This window comes from Portunus trituberculatus, chromosome 38 (genome assembly GCF_017591435.1).
Source record: "Portunus trituberculatus isolate SZX2019 chromosome 38, ASM1759143v1, whole genome shotgun sequence".
NCBI classification, from domain to species: Eukaryota; Metazoa; Arthropoda; class Malacostraca; order Decapoda; family Portunidae; genus Portunus; species Portunus trituberculatus.
The window spans coordinates 20,040,849-20,062,309 of NC_059292.1; the positions used below are offsets into that span (position 1 = coordinate 20,040,849).

The 21,461-nt window shown below is 38.6% G+C and overlaps 1 protein-coding gene across 1 annotated transcript in view; it reads right to left on the reverse strand.

The window, feature by feature from the left end:
* LOC123514585 overlaps positions 1–18,868 on the reverse strand; it is an 86,266-nt gene extending 67,398 nt beyond the window's left edge. Inside the window, exon 1 of the mRNA XM_045272549.1 lies at positions 18,436–18,868. Within this exon, the coding sequence (XP_045128484.1) occupies positions 18,436–18,707 (272 nt within the window). The 5' untranslated portion in view covers positions 18,708–18,868. The remainder of the gene's footprint in view (positions 1–18,435) is intronic.
* Positions 18,869–21,461: the final 2,593 nt, after the last annotated feature.

Consider the following 21,461-nt stretch of genomic DNA (forward strand, 5'->3'; position numbering starts at 1 on the left):
TTTGGCCAGATGCCAGAAGTCTCAAGAGGAGTTGGATTTTGAGAAATTTTGACAAAACTGTAAAACGGATGAGATTGAGGTGAAGGAAGGCTGAAGTACCTTTTGTGAGCAACCTCTCTAAAATGTATAGATTGAGAACAGACTGTGTTAAACCAAGGTTTGGAAGGTTTAGGTTGAGAGAAAGAGTGAGGAATGTACATCTCCATGCCAGACTCTATCACCATCTCTGTGCCCTCAGCACACAGAGATGGGTCTCTGACATGGAAGCAGTAATCATTCCAAGGAAAATCAGCATAATACCTCCTCAGATGCCCCCAACTAGCAGAGGCAAAATGCCAGAGACACTTCCACTTTGGAGGGATCTTCAGGATGGATTGAAGAAATAGGATAAGAAATAGAAATGAGATTGTGATTGGAGAAGCACATCAGACAAGATAGGGTAACAGCATAAGGAGAAAGGTAAGGAGAGGTAAGAAAAGGTCGGAAATGTTGGGCGTATCTCCAAGACAGTCAGAAATATGAGTAAGGTGTTGCACCAGTTGCTCTAAGTCATGGAGGATACCAAAGTTGAAGGTTAGATCAACAGGATAGTCAGTGAAGGGAGAGGTAGTGAACAATGAAATCTCCAAGGATGGAGATCTCACTGAAAAGATAGACAGAATGTGCTCCACTTCAGAAGTTAAAAAGTCAAAGAATTTTTCATAGTCAGAGGAGTTAGGTGAGAGGTATACAGCACAGATAAATTTAGTAGTCATATGGGGAAAGCTTGGAAAATTCAAGAGCGTAGGCACAAGAACAAGTCAAGTTATTTCACACATAGATGCAACATCCAGTTTTCTGAAGAAAATGAGGATAAAGAAAGTAGGAAGGAACAGAAAAGGGGCTACTGTCAGTTGCCTCAGACAGCTGTGTTTCAGTGAGAAAAAGATGATGAAGCTTAGTAAAGAGGTGGTGTTCTACAGATTAAATATTAGATCTAAGACCATAAACCTTGCAGAAGTTCATAGAGAAAGAGTTGAGGGGGATGTCAAGATAATTCAAGTTAATAACAGAAGAGCAGTCTGACCTACAGGCATATATCTAAGAGGCTGGAGTTGGGGTCACCATAATTTTTAAATTAAAGTGAATGGTGTGTGTAATTCATCACAGTCGCCTGCTGGTCACCCAGCCAGTCTTCCCCATTACAGAGCGAGCTCAGAGCTCATAGACCGATCTTCAGGTAGGACTGAGACCACAACACACACTCTACACACCGGAAAAGCGAGATCACAACCCCTCAACTTACATCCCATACCTAGTTGCTGCTAGGTGAACAGGGGCTACACATTAAGAGGCTTGCCCATTTGCCTCGACACTTTCCAGGACTCGAACCCAGACCCCCCTCAGTCGTGAGCCAAGCATGCTAACCACTACACTACATGGTGTGTGTGTGTGTGTGTGTGTGTGTGTGTGTGTGTGTGTGTGTGTGTGTGTGTGTGTGTGTGTGTGTGTGTGTATTTATCTAGTTGTGTTTACCTAGTTGTATTGTACAGGCTCCGAGTGGGGATCATACTGTCCTGTCTCCATATCTCCATTTATCTAATTTTTCCTTAAAGTTATGCACATTATGTGCTGTAACAACTTCATTATCCAATGCATTCCACTTTTCCACCGTTCTGTGTGGAAAATTGTATTTTCCAATATTCTTCACACACTGCCTCATCCTGATCTTTTTTTCATGTCCTCTTGTCCTTCCATTTTCTTCTGTCAACAGCACCAGGTCTTCTTTGTCTATCTTTTCAATGCCATTGACTATCTTGTACATTGTTATCAAGTTCCCACGTTCTCTTCTATCTTGTAAGGTTGGCAGTCCCATTTCCTTCAGTCATTCTTCATATGATATGTCCTTTAATTCCAGCACCATCTTTGTAGCAATCTTCTGTATCCTTTCCAATTTTTTTATGTCCTTGAGCTTGGAGACCATACCACTGCTGCATATTCCAGCCTTGGACGTATCATGCTCGTGATGATTTTTTTCATCATATCTTTGTCCATGTATTGAAATGTCACTCTTATATAAGTCAACATTTTATATGATAGTACAAATAACTTGTTTATGTGTTTTGGGGGGTTCAGATTTTCCTGCATGATCACTCACAGATCTTTTTCTTCTTTAGTCTTCATTATTTATTCCTCTCCCATCAAATAGTTCCATACTGGTCTTCTCTTACTCTTTCCTAGTTCCATTATGTGACATTTCTTGGTATTAAACTCCAATTTCTACTTCCTGCTCCACTCATAGATCTTGTTTATATCTTCCTGCAACAGCAAACAGTCCTCTCTGGTTTTCATAACTCTTAGCAGCTTTGCATCATCAGCAAATAAATTTAGATAACTGTTTACCCCAATGTGAATGTCATTTACATAAATCTGAAACATAATGGAGGCTAACATTAATCATTGTGGCACTCCGCTAGTTACTTTACCCCAAGATGAGTATATATCTCTGATCACAGTTCTTATTTCCCTATCCTTCAAATAATCTCTTGTCCATTCTAGCAAAGTTCCTCACAGTCCTCCTATGTTCTCTAGTTTCCAAAATAGTCTTCCATGAGGGACCTTATCAAAAGCCTTTTTAATACCTAGGTATACTGTGTCCACCCATCTCTGTTTTCAAGTGTGTATTTACCTATTTGTATTTACCTATTTGTGTATTACAGGACCCGAGCTAAACTCTCTGTGACCTGTCTCCTATTCCATTCCTGTCATATCTCTCTTTCATCTGATTGACACACACCACGTCAACGACATCACTGCTCAGTTTATTCCACTTATCAATGCTACAATGTGGGAAACTGTATTTTCTCACGTCATTTAGACAGATGTCCTTTATTAGCTTTTTTCCATGTCCGCGGAGATGATTACTTGTGGTCACCTTTATCAACTCTCTGTCCAGTATGTCAATCTTGTTCACCAATTTATACATAGTTATCATGTCTCCTCTTGTTCTTCTCTCTTCTAATGTGGTCAGCCCCAGCTTCCTCAGTCTTTCCTCATAGTCTAACTCCCTGAGTCCTGGTACCATCCTTGTTGCCAGCCTCTGTACCCTTTCCACCTTCTTCACATGTGTGTGTGTGTGTGTGTGTGTGTGTGTGTATTTACCTAATTGTATTTACCTAATTGTAACATACGGGAAAAGAGCTATGCTCGTGTTGTCCCGTCTCCATATCTATTAATGTCCAGCTTTTTCTTAAAATCATGCATATTCCTTGCGTTGACCACTTCCACGTCTAAACTATTCCATGCTTCCACCCTTCTATGAGGGAAGCTATATTTTTTCACATCTCTCCTATAAGTGGCCATTTTAGTTTTTCCCATGCCCTCTCGACATTCTTTCATTCCACATACACAGATCTTCCCTATCCATTTTTTCCATGCCAATCATCACTCTGTATATTGCTATCAGGTCTCCCCTTTCTCTTCTGTTTTCCAGGGTCGGAAGTTGCATTCTTTTCAGTCTGTCTTCATAAGTCAAATCTCTTAAGTCAGGCACCATGTGTGTGTGTGTGTGTGTGTGTGTGTGTGTGTGTGTGTGTGTGTGTATTTACCTATTTGTATTTACCTATTTGTGTATTACAGGGCCCGAGCTAAGCTCTCTGTGTCCTGTCTCCTTGTCCATTCCTGTCATATCTCTCTTTCATCTGATTGACACACACCGCGTCAACGACATGACTGCTCAGTTTATTCCACTTATCAATGCTACGATGCGGGAAACTGTATTTTCTCACGTCATTTAGACAGATGTCCTTTATTAGCTTTTTTCCATGTCCTCAGAGAAGATTACTTGTGGTCACCTTTATCAACTCCCTATCCAGTATGTCAATCTTGTTCACCAATTTATACATAGTTATCATATCTCCTTTTGTTCTTCTCTCTTCTAATGTGGTCAGCCCCAGCTTCCTCAGTCTTTCCTCATAGTCTAACTCCCTGAGTCCTGGTACCATCCTTGTTGCCAGCCTCTGTACCCTTTCTACCTTCTTCACATTTTTCTTCATATGCGGTGACCAGACACATGCTGCATATTCTAACTGGGGTCTTATTAAGGTACATAATATCTTCTTCATCATTCCTTCATCTAGGTAGTGGAATGCAAGGCCAATATTTTGAAGCATGTTGTATGTTTTCAAAAAAATCTTGTTAATGTGTTTCTCCGGTGACAAAGTGTTTTGCACGGTTACTCCTAAGTCTTTCTCCTCATTGGTCTCTTTAATTTTCTCATCACCCAGCCTGTAATCCCAGTTTGGTCTGTATCTACTTCTTCCCATTTTCATAACATGGCTCTTGTCTATATTAAATTCCATCTGCCACTCTTTACTCCACTCATATATTTTATCAAGATCTTCCTGTAACTTGTTACAATCTTCCACATTCTTTACTCTCCTCATAATTTTAGTATCGTCCACAAACATGTTCATATAACTGTCAATTCCTACTGGCATATCATTAACATAAATCTAAAACATGATGGGACCCAGCTCTGACCCTTGTGGAACTCCACTGGTTACTTTCTTCCACTCGGACTTTCTTCCTCACACCACTGTTCTCATTTCTCTTCCCATTAAGTAATTTTCCATCCATTTTGCTAGTTTATCATTTACTCCTCCAGTCATCTTTAGTTTCCACATCAGTCTATTGTGTGGTACTTTATCAAAGGCCTTTCTCAAGTCCAGGCAGATAGCATCCACCCATCCCTCTCTATGCTGTAGTATGTCAGTCACTCTTGAATAAAAACATAATAAATTGGATACACACGATCTTCCTTTTCTGAAACCAAACTGCCTTTCACTCAGAATGTTTTCCCTTTCTAGATACTCACTCCACTTAGCTTTAATTACTTCTTCACATACCTTGCACAATATACTAGTCAACGATACTGGTCTATAATTTAGCGGTTCCATTCTACTACCATTCTTATATATAGGCACAATGTCAGCTCTTTTCCACTCTTTCGGGACTAATCCTGTTCGTATGGAGGTTTCCACAATATCAAATATGGGATTCAACAATTGATCCTTATATTCTTTTAGCAACCTCCCAGATATGCCATCAGGCCCCATTGATTTATTAATATCCAGATTGCTTATAATTTTCCTTACATCTTCCTTAGTAACCATGATGTCCTGCATTTGCTTTATTTCCGTAGGCCTTCCTCCCATAAAATGCTCCTCCTTTGTAAACACTTTGCAAAAGTTGTCGTTCAAAATTTCAGCTATCCCTCCAGGATCTTCATATACTTCTTCCCATTTTTACCTTTTCTATTGCCTCCCTTTTATTTAGTTTTCCATTTATGAATTTGTAAAACATTTTTGGGTCACTATCAGTTTTCCACCACCCTCTGTTCATATTCCTTCTGTGCTGTTCTCCTTACTTCAACATATCTATTCCTTGCTGTTTTGTAGCCTTCCCTTGATAATACATCACTGTTTTTCTTAAGTTTCTTCCAAGCCTTTTCTTTGTTCTTTTTTGCTTCTTCACAATTTCTATTAAACCACTGTTTATTATTTAAAGTCCCCTTTCTGTAATATGGCACAAACTTTTTCACAGCAGAGTTATACAAATCCATAAATTTATCATACTTCAATTGCATATCTCTTTTCTGGTATACCATGGACCAGTCAATTTCATTAAAGAACTCCCTTATATTGTTATAATTTGCCCTAGTATAATTTAATTTTTCCTCCTTGCGTTCCACAATCTTATTCATGCTTAATTCTGTATCCAGCTCAAAGCTTAGGACATCATGATCGCTTTTCCCCAAGGGACTTTCATGTTCAATTTCCTCTTTTAGAGATTCCTGGTAAATACCAAATCCAACCTTGCTGCAACATCTTGTCCCCTGCACCTTGGTGGTGATCTCACCCACTGTGTCATCAAGTTATTTGTTGCTACCTTTAACAATTCTTCTGCCCATTCACCACCATTCACCACTTCGTAGTCTTCCCACACTATTTCTTTGCAATTAAAGTCTCCAACTATCATCACTCTATCCTTTCTGATGAGTTCTTGCTTCATTCTGTCTAGAGTATTTCTCATCACCATTTGGTACTGGTCATATTCCCAAGCACTGGTTCTGGGTGGTATGTATACTGTTATAATATTAATGTCCCTCTTGCCATCTGTTATAAGCATACTTATCACTTCCTCATTTCTCTTACTATAATGTGTGTGTGTGTGTGTGTGTGTGTGTGTGTGTGTATTTACCTATTTGTATTTACCTATTTGTGTATCACAGGGCCCGAGCTAAGCTCTCTGTGTCCTGTCTCCTTATCTACTCCTGTCATATCTCTCTTTCATCTCATTGACACACACCGCGTCAACGACATCACTGCTAAGTTTATTTCACTTATCAACACTACGATGCGGGAAACTGTACTTTCTCACGTCATTTAAACAGATGTCTTTTATTAGTTTTTTTTCCATGTCCTCAGAGATGATTACTTGTGGTGACCTTTATCAATTATCTGTCCAATATGTCAATCTTGTTCACCAATTTATACATAGTTATCATGTCACCCCTTGTTCTTCTCTCTTCTAATGTGCTCAGCCCCAGCTCCCTCAGTCTTTCCTCATAGTTTAACTCCTTGAATCCTGGTACCATCCTTGTTGCCAGCCTCTGTACCCTTTCCACCTTCTTCACATTTTTCTTCATGTGTGTTGACCAGATGCAAGCTGCATATTCTAACTGGGGTCTTATTAAAGTGCATGGTATCTTCTTCATCATTCCTTCATCTAGGTAGTGGAATGCAAGACCAATATTTTGAAGCATATTATATGTTTTCCCAAATATCTTGTTTATGTGTTTCTCCGGTGACAGAGTGTTTTGCACGGTTACTCCTAAGTCTTTCTCACTGGTCTCTTCAATTTTCTCATCACCCAGCCTGTAATCCTTGTTTGGTCTGTATCTACTTCTTCCCATTTTCATAACATGGCTCTTGCTTACATTAAATTCCATCTGCCACTCTTTACTCCACTCATATATTTTATCAAGATCTTCCAGTAACTTGTTACAATCTTCCACATTCTTTACTCTCCTCATAATTTTAGTATCGTCTGCAAACATATTCATGTAACTGTCAATTCCTACTGGCATATCATTAACATAAATCAAAAACATGATGGGACCCAGCACTGACCCTTGTGGAACTCCACTGGTTACCTTTTTCCACTTTGACTTCTTTCCTTTCACCACTGTTCGCATTTCTCTTCCCACTAAGTAATTTCCCATCCATTTTGCTAGTTTATCACTTACTCCTCCAATCTTCTTTAGTTTCCACATCAGTCTATTGTGTGGCACTTTATCAAAGGCTTTTCTCAAGTCCAGGTAAATAGCATCCACCCATCCCCCTCTATGTTGTAGAATGTCAGTCACTCTTGAATAAAAACATAATAAATTGGATACGCACGATCTTCCTTTTCTGAAACCAAACTGCCTTTCACTCAGGATGTTTTCACTTTCTAGATACTCACTCCACTTTGCTTTAATACTTCTTCACATACCTTGCACAATATACTAGTCAACGATACTGGTCTGTAATTTAACAGTTCCATTCTACTTCCATTTTTATATATAGGCACAATGTCAGCTCTTTTCCACTCTTTCGGGACTATTCCTGTTTGTATGGAGGTTTCCACAATATCAAATATGGGGTTCAACAATTGATCTTTACATTCTTTCAGCAACCTCCCAGATATGCCATCAGGCCCTATTGATTTATTAATATCCAAGTTACTTATAATTTTTCTTATATCTTCTTTAGTAACCATGATGTCTTGCATTTGCTTTATTTCCATAGGCCTTTCTCCTGTAAAATGCTCCTCCTTTGTAAACACTTTGCAAAAGTTGTTGTTCAATATTTCAGCTATCCCTCCAGCATCTTCATATACTTCTTTCCCAACTTTTACTTTTCTATTGCCTCCATTTTATTAAATTTTCCATTTATGAATTTGTAAAACATTTTTGGGTCACTATCAGTTTTCCACCACTCTCTGTTCATATTCCTTTTGTGCTGTTCTCCTTACTTCAACATATCTATTCCTTGCTGTTTTGTAGACTTCTCTTGATAATACTTCACTGTTTTTCTTAAGTTTCTTCCATGCCTTTTCTTTGTTTTTTTTTTTTTGCTTCTTCACAATTTCCATTAAACCACTGCTTATTATTTAAAGTCCTCATTCTGTGATATGGCACAAACTTCTTCACAGCACAATTATATAAATCCATAAATTTATCATATTTCAATTGCATATCCACTTCCTGGTACACCACAGACCAGTCAATTTCATTAAAGAACTCTCTTATATGGTTGTAATTTGCCCTGACATAATTTAATTTTTCCTCCTTGTACTCCACACTCTTTTCCATGCTTAATTTCGTATCCAGCTCAAATCTTAGGACATCATGGTCACTTTTCCCCAAGGGACATTCATGTTCAATTTCCTCTTTTAGGGAGATGCCCCTGGTGAATACCAAATCCAACCTCGCTGCAACATCTTGTCCCTTGCACCTTGTTGGTGATCTCACCCACTGTGTCATCAAGTTATTTGTTGCTACATTTAACAATTCCTCTGCCTACTCACCACCATTCACCACTTCGTAGTCTTCCCACATTATTTCCTTACAGTTAAAGTCCTCGACTATCATCACTCTATCCTTTCTGGTGAATTCCTGTTTCATTCTGTCTAGAGTATTTCTCATCACCTCTTGATACTGTTCATAATTCCAAGCACTGGTTCTGGGTGGTATGTATACTGTTATAATATTAATGTCCCTCTTACCATCTGTTATAAGCATACTTATCACTTCCTCATTTCCCTTACCAAAGTTCATCTCCTTCACTATCAGATCTTTTTTAGTAAAAACCATTATACCACCACTTCCTCTATTCTTTCTATCATTTCTCCATACTTTGTAGTGTTTTACATCAAACCAATCTAGCTTTATTTCAGGCCTTAACTTTGTTTCCACCACACACATTATGTCCGGTTCACTGTTTCTTAGGTAATCCATACATTCTAACCTTTTAGACAGAAATCCATCTATACTCGTGTATGTCACTTGAATTCCATTCCTAATCTCTTTCTTCCATGTTTCAGTTTGTGTACTGTCTATTCCGTCTGTTTTATCCACCACTTCTTCAGCCTCCCATTTCTCATCCTCCAAAAAAACTTGGTCTTTTCCTCCTCGGTTCTTTCCTCATTCTTCTCTCTCACTTCAGTTACAAGCTCTCTCATTTTCATTCTTTCCTCCTGTGTCATATTTCTTATTATGTAAATTGTTTTCCAGGCCCTCCTCAGTAAGGCCTCGGCTGCCACCTGAGACTTTAATTTCAGTTTTAATGGTCTACTCTTGCCTTCTTCATAAGCTCCTAGTCTCACACTTTCCTCTACGTATTTCAGCATATAGGCATTCGTCCTCCTCGGAGATCTTATTCAGTAACAACTTTATCCTGTCATTTTCCTTATCCCTCCTATCTTGCCAATTCCTGTTAGTTTCCTCTCTTAAACCTGTTATGATCACGCATTTTTTCTTTTCAGCAATATCTCTCACCACATACTCATTTCCCTTCAAAGCCTTAACCATTTCACTCTGTGTAATCACTTTATTTTTTTCTTGCTTTTTTCATTATCCCTTTGAAGGACTTCTGTACTTCTTCGTTTTCATGTTTCACTTCCTTCAATCTAGCATCAATTAGGTTGAGGCACTCCTCCTTCCCTAAGTCACCTTCGGATATTTTCTTTTCCATTTCAAGTAGTTTAGCCTTCATTTCGTCACAATGTTTCCTTAGATGCTGATTTTCATTTTTTTCCATAATTCCTTGTTCTCTCGTTCAGTAGATTTCTTGTTATCTCTCGTTAGCATGTAGATTTCTTTTTGAGAGGTATTCATTCTTCTCTCTTGAATTCTTGAATCCATGTCCAATTTGTTTAATCCACTTAGTGGTCACAATCCTCAAAATCCCTCCTGGTTCTAGGTGTCGACGTCATGTTACCGCCAGCTGTTTCACCCAAAACAAAAACATTGCCGACACTCTCCAGTTAGGGACTATTTTCCATTTTCATTTGAAAATGGACTATTTTCTGCACTTTTTCAGAGCAGGACACCGACAGGACACTAATTACACCCTATAGAGATACCCGGGCCCTGTAAACACTATAGGTAATTGCTCCTTTTCCCTCGTCCTCAGTTGAAGAGGAGCTGTTTTCAGGACTCATGCACTCAGCGGTGGCACAGCTGTGTGTGTATTTACCTAATTTACCTAATTGCAACATACGGGAAAGGAGCTATGCTCGTACTGTCCCATCTCCATATCTACTAATGTCCAGCTTTTTCTTAAAATCATGAATATTCCTTGCGTTGACCACTTCCACGTCTAAACTATTCCATGCTTCCACCCTTCTATGAGGGAAGCTATATTTTTTCACATCTCTCCTATAAGTGGCCATTTTAGTTTTTCCCATGCCCTCTCGACATTCTTCATTCCACATACACAGATCTTCCCTATCCATTTTTTCCATGCCAATCATCACTCTGTATATTGCTATCAGGTCTCCCCTTTCTCTTCTGTTTTCCAGGGTCAGAAGTTGCATTCTATTCAGTCTGTCTTCATAAGTCAAATCTCTTAAGTCAGGCACCATTTTTGTTGCAGCCCTCTGTACTTTTTCTAGTTTCCTTATGTGTTTCTTTAAGTTTGGAGCCCACTGTATTGTTGCATATTCAAGCCTTGGTCTTATCATTACAGTAATTATTTTCTTCATCATTTCTTCATCTAAATATACGAACGCCACTCTTATGTTCCTCAATAAGTTCAATACTTCTCCAATTATTTTGTTTATATGTCTCTCTGGCGATAGGTCATTGGTAATTGTCACCCCAAGGTCTTTTTCTTCATGACTGGTTTTTATGTCTTCATTTCCTATCTTGTACATACTCCTGATTCTTCTTTCACTCTTGCCAAACTCTAATTTCTTGCATTTTGTGTGTGTGTGTGTGTATGTGTGTGTGGTTTTTATGTCTTCATTTCCTATCTTGTACATACTCCTGATTCTTCTTTCACTCTTGCCAAACTCTAATTTCTTGCATGTGTGTGTGTGTTGTGTTTGTGTGTGTGTGTGTGTGTGTGTGTGTGTGTGTGTGTGTGTGTGTGTGTGTGTGTGTGTGTGTGTGTGTGTGTGTGTGTGTGTGTAAATCACCTCGGTCACCTGCTGGTCACCCAGCCAGTCTTCCCCATTACGGAGCAAGCTCAGAGCTCATAAACCGATCTTCGGGTAGGACTGAGGCCACAACACACTCCACATACTGGGAAAGCGAGGGCACAACCCATCGAGTTACATCCCGTAACTATTTACTGCTAGGTGAACAGGGGCCACACATTAAGAGGCTTGCCCATTTGCCTCGCCGCCTCCGGGACTCGAACCTGGACCCTCTCGAGTGTGAGTCGAGCGTGCTAACCACTACACTATGCATGTGTGTGTGTGTGTGTGTGTTTGCTATTCACCACAGTCATCTGCTGGTCACCCAGCCAGCCTTTCCCCTACAGAATGACCTCAGAGCTAATACTGACCAATCTTCAGGTGGGACTGAGACCACACCACACTCCACAGACCGGGACAGTGAGACCACAACCCCTCGAGTTACATCTAGTACCTATTTACTGCTAGGTGAACAGGGCCTACACATTATGAGGCTTGCCCATTTTCCTCACCACTCCTGAGACGTGAACCCGGAAACTCTCAGTTGTGAGCCGAGTGTGTTGACTACTACACTCTGTGTGTGTGTGTGTGTGTGTGTGTGTGTGTGTGTGTGTGTGTGTGTGTGTGTGTGTGTGTGTGTGTGTGTGTGTGTGTATTTACCTAGTTGTATTTACCTAGTTGTAGTTTTACAGGGCCTGGGTTTTATGCTCGTGTGGCCCCGTCTCCATATCTACACTTATCCAATCTTACTTTAAAAGTATGCACACTCGTTGCAGACACTACTTCTTCATTTAAACAGTTCCATGTCTCAATACAGGCAAGCCCAGCTTAACGAATTCTTCTAAAAACACTTCGTTCAAAACTTCGTTGTTTAACCGATTATAACAAGTTTAACCCCGATTTGAACTTCCATTGAGAGTAAGCAAAGCGAGAGTGCATCATAGTACAGTAAAAGGTTTAATGAAAGTAAAAATTATGAAGTTAAACATTTAGGTAGTTTAATTTAAGTCATTATAATGTACACTAATGTATGTATGTACATAACTTTATAATGTTGATGATCTTAACTTTATGAAGGGAGGGAGAGTGAAACGGGAAATACACTAACCGGCAACCTGTGGAATGTAAACAAAGTGCGCATCATTGTACCGCATACAAAACTTATGTACCACATTTCCACAAGGCTTTCCATTTTATCCATTGTAGAGTCACGAGTTCAGGTGGTTCTTTTAGCTTTCAAGGAAGATACGGTCTCACCAGCCTTCTTAATATAGTCTGCTGACTTGAAAACAGTAGACAGTAGATGGAGTCAAGATGGTGGCCAGCAATGTTATTAGTTTTCTGGCCTCTCTCTTGTCTGTGAATAATACCCACCTTCACTTCGAGAGGAAGACACTTCCTGGTCTTCTTAGGAATGTTAGGCCACATTGCAGGGCGTTTTGGTGGTAAGTTGAACTAGAGAAGATGAGCTGCTGGTGACGCTGTTATGTTTTGACTGAGGAGTGAGTGGTGTGCGTGATCTTGATCTTGATCTTAATGCTACAGGTGACGCAGAATTTCTTCTGAGTCAGGCCTTTGTATCAGCAGCGCCTGTGTTGTCCACGAGAGGCTTGATCTTGATCTTTATTCTACAGGTGTCTCAGGATTTCTCCTGAGGCAGGCCTTAGTACCAGCAGCTCCTGGTGTATTCAAAAGCCTGTCAGCTTGTATGATACGGTGGGGCTTTCAAATTTGGTTACCTGGATAAAACTTCGTTAAAACGAGTTTGGTGTTCGTTAAACGAGCAGATGGTAGTAAAACGAAACCTTCGTTGTAGCAAAATTTTGTTGTATGAACCTTCGTTAAACGGGGGTTGCCTGTACATCTTTGCAGGAAACTATATTTTTTAACATCTCTCAGACATCTTCCTTTTCTCAGCTTTTTACTATGCGATCTTGTGCTTCGGATGTCATATTCTTCTCTCAGGATCAGTTTCTCATTATCCACTTGGTCCATTCCGTTGATCAATTTATAAACTTGTATCAGGTCTCCTCTCTCCCTTCTTTGTTCCAGGGTTGGTAGATCCATAGCCTTTAGTCTCTCCTCATATGTCATCCCTTTAAATTCTGGAACCATTCTTGTAGCCATTTTTTGTACTCTCTCCAATTTCCTTATGTGTTTCTTTTTGAGGGGTCTACACTACTCCTGCATATTCCAGTCTGGGTCTTATTATAGTACTTATCAATTTCTTCATCATTTCTTTGTCCATGTAGTGAAATGCTATTCCAATATTCCTTAGCAAATTATATGTTTCTCTAAAAATTCTATCAATATGGCTTACTGGTTGATTGTTTTCTTCCATCGTCACTCCTAAGTCCTTTTCCTTTTAACTTTCTCCAGTTCTACTCCATCTCCCATCTTATAGATTCCCACAGGTCGTCTTTCACTCTTTCCCATTTCCATGACATGGCTTTTGTTCACATTGAATTCCATTTCCCATTTTTTACTCCATTCCCAGATCTTATTTAGGTCTTCTTGCAGTATTTCACAATCCTCCTTTTGCTTTATAACTCTGCACAGTTTCGTATCATCTGCAAACAGATTTATGTAGCTGTTCACTCCTGGCATGTCGTTAATATAAATGAGGAAAAGGATTGGTGCCAATACTGACCTCCGTGGCACTCCGCTTTCTACTGCTCTCCACTTGGACTTCATATCTTTAACTACCGTCCTTATTTCTCTCCTTCAAGTGATTTTCTATCCATCTCAATGTGCTTCCTTTTAGGCCACCCTTCTCCTCTAACTTCCACAGTATTCTTGCATGTGGCACTTTGTCAAACGCCTTTTTTAAATCCAAATAAATACAGTCAACCCATCCCTCTCTCTCTTGTACTCTATCAACTATTCTAGAATAGAAACTCAATAAATTAGTTACACGACCGTCTTTTCTAAAACCAAATTGGCTATTTGATATTAATTTGTTGTCTTCAAGGAACTCGATCCATTGTTTCTTTATTATTCTTTCACACATCTTGCATATTACACTAGTTAGTGATACCGGTCTGTAATTTAAAGGTTCTTCCTTCCTTCCGCTCTTATATATGGGAACCACCTCAGCTCTTTTCCATTCTACTGGTACTGTTCCATTTTCTATTGAGCATTTTATGATGTTGTATATAGGACTTGCTAGTTCTTCCCTACATTCTTTCAGTATTCTGCCTGAGACTTCATCAGGTCCCATTGCCTTCTCTTCATCCAGTTCCTTCATTAACTCTTTTATTTCAAGCTTGGTTACTTTAATCTCTTTCATATAGACTGTCTCTCTATTACCCTGTGGCCTTTCAAATTTGGATTCCTTAGTAAAGACCTCCTGGAATTTATTATTTAATAGTTCTGCCATACTTTTTGGGTCTTCCACCATCCCATTCTCTCCCTTTAACCTTTCTATTGTTTCTTTTTGCCTAATTTTTCCATTTATGAATCTGTAGAACAATTTTGGTTGCTCCTTACATTTTTCAACAATGTCCTTTTCAAAGTTTTTTTCCTCTTCCTTCCTCACCTTAACATATTAATTTCTCGCTGTCTTGAAGTTTTCCTTATTTGCTGGATTTCTATTTCTCCTCCACTTTTTCCATGCTCCATCTCTTTTCTCCTTTGCCCTAGCACACCTTGCATTAAACCAATCTTTCTTTCCTTCTTCTTTAGGTCTATATTTCAGGACATATTCCCTGAATCTTGTTTTGTATATTTCCAAAAATAAGTTATACTTCTCTTGCATCGTTTCTGAGTTTTCCATCTCCTCCCAGTTTACGTTTTTAAAACAGTTCTTGAGATTCTCAATATCAGCCTTTCTGTAATTCAATCGGTCTCCTTTGTATGAATTGTCTCTATTTTCCTTTCCCTCTTCTATATCCATTTCTAATATTACATGGTCACTTTCCCAATGGGCACTTATATCATCATTCATTTATATACCCCTTGTAAAAACTAGGTCCAATCTCGCCGGCTCGTCGTTTCCTCTGAATCATGTGCATTCCTTTACTCTCTGGTCCATCATATTGTCTATCATTAGGTTCAAGAATCTTTCTCCCCAGGCTTCTTCCCCCATACCACTTTCATAATTTTCCCAGTCCACTTCTTTACAGTTGAAATCTCCTACTAATATCACTTTTTTCCCTTCTTTAACGATTCTCGTTAGACTCTTTATTGTGTCATCTATCGTGTCTTTATATTCTTGATTGGTCCATGAATTTGTTTTTGGTGGCACATATGTTACAATGATTGTTAACTCATTTTTATTAATATGCATCTTACCATACAATACTTCTGCTTTTCCTTCCCCATATTCCACTTGGTTTATCACTATCTCCTTCCTTAACATTATCATGACTCCTCCTCCTCCTTTACCCACTCTGCCTTTTCTCCATACATTATACCTATTATCCAAGTCTATTTTGATTGCAATTATTAAAGAATCATGAGTAAAAAAGAGATTCCATCAAAATGCACACGAGACTAGGGAAAGAATGAAAGCTGATGATGACTATGTTGGTGAGGGAGAGATCGCACTCAAAGGCTTCGATTCGATACGGCGAATACTTCACTACTTAAGAGAGTGTTCAATATTGAACATAAACTAGATAAATTGATAAAGGAGAATATGGAAATGAAAGAGAATGAAGAACAGGAAAAAGTTTATAAAACTGAGAGAAAGGATAAAAAAAAGTGGAAGAAAACGAAGCTAGGCTAAGAGCGGAAAACGAAGAACTGAAAAATGAAGTAGCTAACTACAAGACATTGATGGAAGAAGGACTCAGTAATGTATTTTGTGTGTGGAGGAGAGTTTTCTTTAGAGGGCAGGCTATGACTGCCCTTTCAAGTTGTAAGACACAAAAAGTTACAGTGAGGTCATAGCTAGCTTTAATTGTATGTTCATAGCATTCTGTGAACTGGTCTGTAAGACCAGAACTATTGCTATTAGACATCAGTGAGAGTATGACAGGATAGATTAATCCTGTACATTTTTAATTGGTCAGCAGGAGTATTCTCAAACAACAGAATCAATCACCTTGACAAATATTGCACTTGCACTTGCACAACAGGTGTGACATACGCATGCAGGGACAAACACACCTCCACCAGGGTAGAACAGTACCTACTTATCTATCACATGCAAGAGTGCATCACTTTCCAGTATTGTTACTGCGAGTAAGCAAGCTAGCTTTTCCAAAAACAGATAAATCTATATAAAATGCCATCAGGGTTTTAAACAATTTGTAGATGGTATCTTAAGGATTCAAATTACTGAAAATAAGAAGCTCTATCTTATGTGAAAGGTAAGAAAAACCATGTTGAGACTGATGCAGATTAAAAGAATAAACAATTTTCAACTTAATTTTATTGAAGCATCAAAAGTTTATAGAAGATATTGTAAACTGCATTACATTCAGCCACCATAATACCACAGATATAGTATCAACCTTAGAGAAGAACACTGGTTTTATTTCATTATTGTCCCATTAAACAGTACACTTAACTACTAGTTTATTAATGTCCAAGGGGGATGTGACAGGATTTTAGAAACGCTTTCACACCTAAGTTAAAGAAACCATACCACCTAACTTCAAATCTCAATTAAGACCAAGCTATGAGCAAGGTTTTCAAATACCTTATTCAACCACCTATCATACAACAGAGTGAAATAAGTCCAGCTTAATTTTTCTCTACTATCATATGCCCCAGATATGAAACAAACTCCACGCTAGAGTCATTCAAGCAAAATCATGATAATTCTTTAAAGAGACTGGACATACACTGGGCCTTCCATCCACTTAATCACAACCATGCAGTAAACATGACTAAATTCACTGAGCTGTATGAAGAGGCCTATTAAGACCTAAATGCAGTATATATATATATATATATATATATATATATATATATATATATATATATATATATATATATATATATATATATCATAAAAATCAAGGAAAGTACAAAGTTCAATTATCTGGGACCATAGGGGGAGGGCATGTTGAAAAGGTAAAAAAAAAAAATATATATATATATATATATATATATATATATATATATATATATATATATATATATATATATATATATATATATATATATATATATATATATATATATATATATATATATATATATATATATATATAAACCCAAGAAATGCTAAGAAAATAATAACATTATACTAATTCAAAAGAAGACAAAAATTATCAGAATAAATAGGAATAGGAAGAATATACATTTAATCAAAACTGCCATAACTAGTATATACTTGTATAACAGTACCTTGAAGTAAAGGTATTGTTATACTCTTACACCAACAGCAACATGACTTTTGCTACACTTTTTATCTTATAGCACTTTTTATTCTGAGTAATTTGAACCCATTCATACCCATCGCAAACTGTTTATAACGTTGATAAGAATTGTATAAGAACTACCACTTTTTTGGGGATAGTGAGTGACACCTGCCTGTGTGATGGACTGCTGGTACTGAGAAACACCATCATGTGTTCATTCATGTGTGCGTATTGTCACATTATTTGCACATGCGTGAAATGAATGACGGTGATTGGTTCTTTTGTTTGAGCATGCAACTACTGGCCAATAAAAATAATACATAATAAATTTAGTCAATCAGACCGGTTTGTGGAGAGAAGGGACTATCTAAATCAGTCTATGGAAGATGTCTGCCTGGGCAGGATGTTGCCTCAATTATATCCATTGTATCACCAGATTTCAAGAAGAAAAATAAGGTAACAATTTCATATTAATTTCTCAGCGCTGCTAGTCTTATTAGGCTAGTTTGTTTTGGTTAGATCAGTTAATTGTTAAAGTTAATTTTGTTCTGAGGAAGACATATCAGTGGTGCGTGTTGCCTCAACTAGGTTACGTTTGCTAGGTTAAGTTAGTTTTGGTTAAATAAATAATTTGAAGTAGGGTGGTGTAGCCAGGGGTGAGCAGCAGTGGCGGCAATTCATAAGGAAAGGAGGGAGAGAGGTAATAAAAAAAGAAAAAAGTACCAATTGCGAAAATTATATACCATATATTTCTCATTTTATGTGACGTCAAATCAGCTGGGTGGAGGAGCTGCGAAGGGGGAGCCGGGAATCGAGGCTAGAGTGCGGGAAGGTTTCTCAGGGACAGTGCCCAACATTGATTATTTAAGACTAAAAATTAGTTGCATTCCATTACCTTATGTCATTGTTTTCCTGCCACACAGTCTTGCGCACATGAGGGGCATAATTTCTGTAGTTAAGTCGATATGTGGACTTTTTATGCACCATTGCTACCTTCGTGCTTTCCTTCGAACGAAATCTTCCCAGCTGAGCAACCCGCGGACCGCAGTCACCGCACCTGCTTAGTCCTACAAGCCTATGTTTGTTTGCATTTGTCAAACGGAATGATAAACTTACTCCTTGAAATTCACTATTACTCTTATCACTTAATTTTTTTTTTTTTTTCATTTCATTACCAACTATAGCGTATATTTTTCTTTCTTATTAAGATGTCATAAGATAAAAGCAAATAGGCTATTCTCTTTCCTATTACTACACTAACGAAAGAGATGGAAAAATACATCAAAACAATAAATGAAAGTATTTCATTCGCCTGCTGGAGTTACAAGGGATCCCTCCGAGTTATGTTGACTTTCATTCAAAGCTGTGCCTAAATAGGTACATCAAACTCGGCCCATTTCAAGGAAGTTTCACCTTCACCATTGTCTCTTACTAGATATCTTTTACCATCATTGCCACAGTTAAGGTGGATTCACACATGTCAATATGCGACTGAAACTGCCAACGCTAGAAGTATCGACTGAGCCCTTCTATAGTTGGAACACGTTCACACATAGTGACTGAAAAGTATCGGCTAGTTGACGGGAAGTGAATGTAAATAGACAGCTACTCAACAGTTTCCTCCTGTTGGTGACGATGACGATTGCGATCAAGATTAAATTCTCACAAGTATTCAGTCCTGACCTCCAGCAACACCCTGCAGATAGGGAATCGGTTCTCGGAGAGTAGAAGTTAACTCATCAAATGTCGATTTGCGTAAAGGCGGATTCACACGTGCCAATCTGTGACTGAAATTGCAAGTCGGTAGAGTCTCCGGCTGAGTATCGTGCCCAGCGACTGGAGAAACCAATCGCAAAACAAGACCAACACGTTGGTCTTGTTCAGTCGATTTGCGACTTTATTTACGTTTTGATGTCACAGAGTAAGCTTTAAAAATGTGGTGTAGATGCATAGGCGTAAGAGGTGAGGGGCAGGGGGAGCAATTGTCCCCCCTCCTCCGATGTTCTCAGAAACAAATGAAATTATGGCAAAACTTTCTTCAAATTCGGGCAGATCATGTAGGCCTATTTTTGCCCGAATAACCAAAATAACCCCCGTTAGAAATTCCTGTCAAAATTAGTCAAGATGAGCCCAAAAGTTTGAGAATGCTCTGAAAACCTACAAAACACATCCACAAATAATAGAAAAAACTGCAAAAAGACTGAAATAAATTGTGGTACTACTGTGTCAATGGCACATAAGCCTCACTATCTTTAAGCAATACTGGCCTTATTGTCTCCCTTGTGACTGGTGGTTTGGGTCCAAACATAATTAAAGTAGAAAGCACTGCCAGTCTTCCACTGAAGATAACATGGCAGAAAATATGCAGAGAGAGAGAGAGAGAGAGAGAGATCATCCCTAGTAAAGCAAACCTTGCCAGGACGAAGGCAACCTTACAGGGGGGATGAGTCTGAGCCATATATTGAATCAAAATCAATGAGTGAGACAAGGTATAGGCGTGTCGGTGGGAAGCTGTAAAGGCAGTGGAGCAACAACTTGCGAGAATAACACTAACCTTGATGGAACTCAGCAACATGAAAGATGTCAAGACATCTGATGATGCCAGAGACCTTCTGACCTCTGTATGTGACTTACAGTTCATTATTAGTTTAGATGTGTTGAAGGTAATTTTTTGCAAAACCATTGCACTGTCAAGACACTTACAGGGGCAGGACATGGATGTTATGTCAGATAAAGTCACTGTAAAAACACTGATGAAATGCAGGGATGAAGAAAACTTTTCATTACTCTGGAAAAAAAAAAAAAAAAGGCCGTCAAGGATGCTGCTGGCCTTAACAGGGGAGAACCAAGCAAGAAAAGACAGTGTCCGACGAACAGAGAGCAAGAATTGAAATTTGAAATTTGACAGGGTTGTAACTGAGATGCATGAAAGATTTGATAAGTAGGAGCTCAACTCTCCTTACATCCTTGACAAAAATTTTGATGGGAGATGCCAATGATGACAGTTATAAGATAATAGCTGATTTCTACATTCTGGAAGAGGATAGTTTAAATGCTGAACAAAAATACATATCAAAACCTTGAAACTGATTGTCGGTCTAAAACTACAAGTAAAATCGTGAAGTTCCTAGTTCCCGGCCTAATATTGCTTTTTATAAAAATGTTCATCTGTAATAAAAATACAAAATAAAAAAAAATACTGATTTATTTTTATTAGGTATATGGATAAAATTTGGGCAAAAAGTATCTTACTCCCTGAAAGAACTGGATCGTCTATGCCTGTGTCGATGTAGGGAAGATGTAAGAGTTGGTGAGGGAAAAGACACCTCTGGGACCCCAAAAATGAATTATGCAGTAAAAAAAAGCTTGATCAAATCGTCGTTCGACAAAATAGCTGCCACTCTCCAAAAACTTTTTCCCTCGATGCAGGTTGTTGTTGTCAGGATTTAATTTGATCTCAATTGTGCATAATCTTCTAAGATTAGTGTGTGGCCCACACTCCTATCTTTCCTTCTACCTAAGGCGGATTCACACATGCCAATTTGAGACAGAAATTTTACCCTAGTAAAGTTTCTGACTCATCCCTTCTAGTCGGAAAGTGTTACACGTAGTGACTGGAGAGTAACGACTAGTTGGCTCCTTGGCAGAAAGTGAGTGTAAACAAACAGCTACCCGCCGAGAGGTCTTCCTCCAGTGCTGAAACTGTGGGTGCTCTTCTTTTGGCGTACCGAAAGAGTCAACAGAAAAGAATAAGTATGTGGATACATCTATGGCTAAGTAGAAGGAAAGAAAGGAGTGTCTAACACACTTTACATTAGCCTATACATTTCTCACAAGAAAATTGTTAATCTTAAACAGACTATGCTTATTTTTGATCCGCCGTGGTACAGTGGAACCATGCGTACTTTGGGGTCCGAGGGG